The 1,301-nt window shown below is 47.3% G+C and overlaps 1 protein-coding gene across 1 annotated transcript in view; it reads left to right on the top strand.

Annotated features, from left to right (window-relative positions):
• The window catches only part of LOC102036616 (insulin-like growth factor 2 mRNA-binding protein 1), a 29,363-nt gene that overhangs the window by 9,795 nt on the left and 18,267 nt on the right, over positions 1-1,301 (top strand). The window contains 1 exon segment of the mRNA XM_031065490.1: positions 300-486. Within this exon segment, the coding sequence (XP_030921350.1) occupies positions 300-486 (187 nt within the window).

Here is a 1,301-nt window from a genome sequence, read left to right as displayed (position 1 = left end):
AAAAATTAAATTAAAAATCACGGAATGAGCCCGCAGCGAGGGAATCCCGCTCCATTTTCCGGGAGAAATCCATTCCTGTGCAACCCCCAAATTCGGAGCTTTGGGAGGGAATTTTCTCCAAAGACTTTTCCTCAAAGGAAACGGGGGAGGAATTCTCTAAATCCACCCCCCCCAAAAAAAAACCCCAAAAAAATCTCATCCCTCGAATCTTTCCGGGCTGAAATATTCCCAAGGAACAATTCCAGAGGCACCACTCCCCCCTGGAGCCTCGCATTCCATAAAAATCCACTTGTGAGCAGCCGGGTTTGGGCGGAATTCGGGAGGATTCGGGAGGAATTCCGCGGGGAAATCCCCGTTTGTGAAAATTCCCCTTTATCCCGAGTTTTCCCTCCCGGATTTTCCAAGCCCCGGTTTTGTTTTCTTAGGGAAAGTGGAGCTCCATGGGAAGCAGCTGGAGATCGAACACTCGGTGCCCAAAAAGCAAAGGTAAAGGCGGAGTTTTAATTGATTTTTAATTGATTTTTAATTGATTTTTTAAAAATCGTTATCATCGGAATTACTAATTTGTATTGGGGGCGGAAATAGGAGAGGAAAAAGCCAAAAATTTTTCACCTAAAAATGTGAAAAATGAAGAAGCGTCGGAGGTTTTGGGCTGGGATTTGCCCCCGGCGAGCTGAGTTTAATTAATTCATTAAACATTTCGTGAATTAATTGATTTATTTTTTTCCCACGAAAACTCAATCTGCGAGTTTTTCATTCAAATAAAAAGGGGGAAAAAAGGTGAAATTAAGAATTCTGCACGCGCTGCCCGAGGTGATGGATGATGGCTTTGGGCTGGGATTCCCAAACTTGTGGAAGAATTCCCCGGCTCCTTTTGGCGCCTGGGCTGCGAAATGAGGCAAAATCCTTTGTTTTGGGAGAAAAATTCGAAGAAAAAAATCTTTAAAAAATTAATCTTTTTTATAAAACCTGATTTTAAAAAAAGTGAATTTCTGCCGGGATGAAAAGAGCAAAACCCGCACGCGGCCGCTGAGGGCGGGCGGGGATGAAATCCCGGCTGAATTCCGGGCGTTTTGGGGTGAAAAGCGGCGCTTTTGGGGTTTCCCAGGATCTGCCTCTCCCGCCCATCCCATCCCTCTCCATCTTCCCCGGCCTTTGTTGTTCCCGGCTGGAGCCGGGAGCGCTCTGCAAATTCCCGGGAAATCCGCCCCGTCCCGCCCGGATTTTGGGGTTTTCCCCGGAAACTCACCCCCCCTCCCCACCTTTTTTCCCTTTTCGCCCCCCAAACTCCCGGCATTCCC

Source organism: Geospiza fortis, unplaced genomic scaffold (genome assembly GCF_000277835.1).
Source record: "Geospiza fortis unplaced genomic scaffold, GeoFor_1.0 scaffold612, whole genome shotgun sequence".
In the NCBI taxonomy this organism is placed as follows: domain Eukaryota; kingdom Metazoa; phylum Chordata; class Aves; order Passeriformes; family Thraupidae; genus Geospiza; species Geospiza fortis.
The sequence above is the reverse complement of the archived record's forward strand: the minus strand, read 5'-3'. Positions and strand labels throughout refer to the sequence as shown.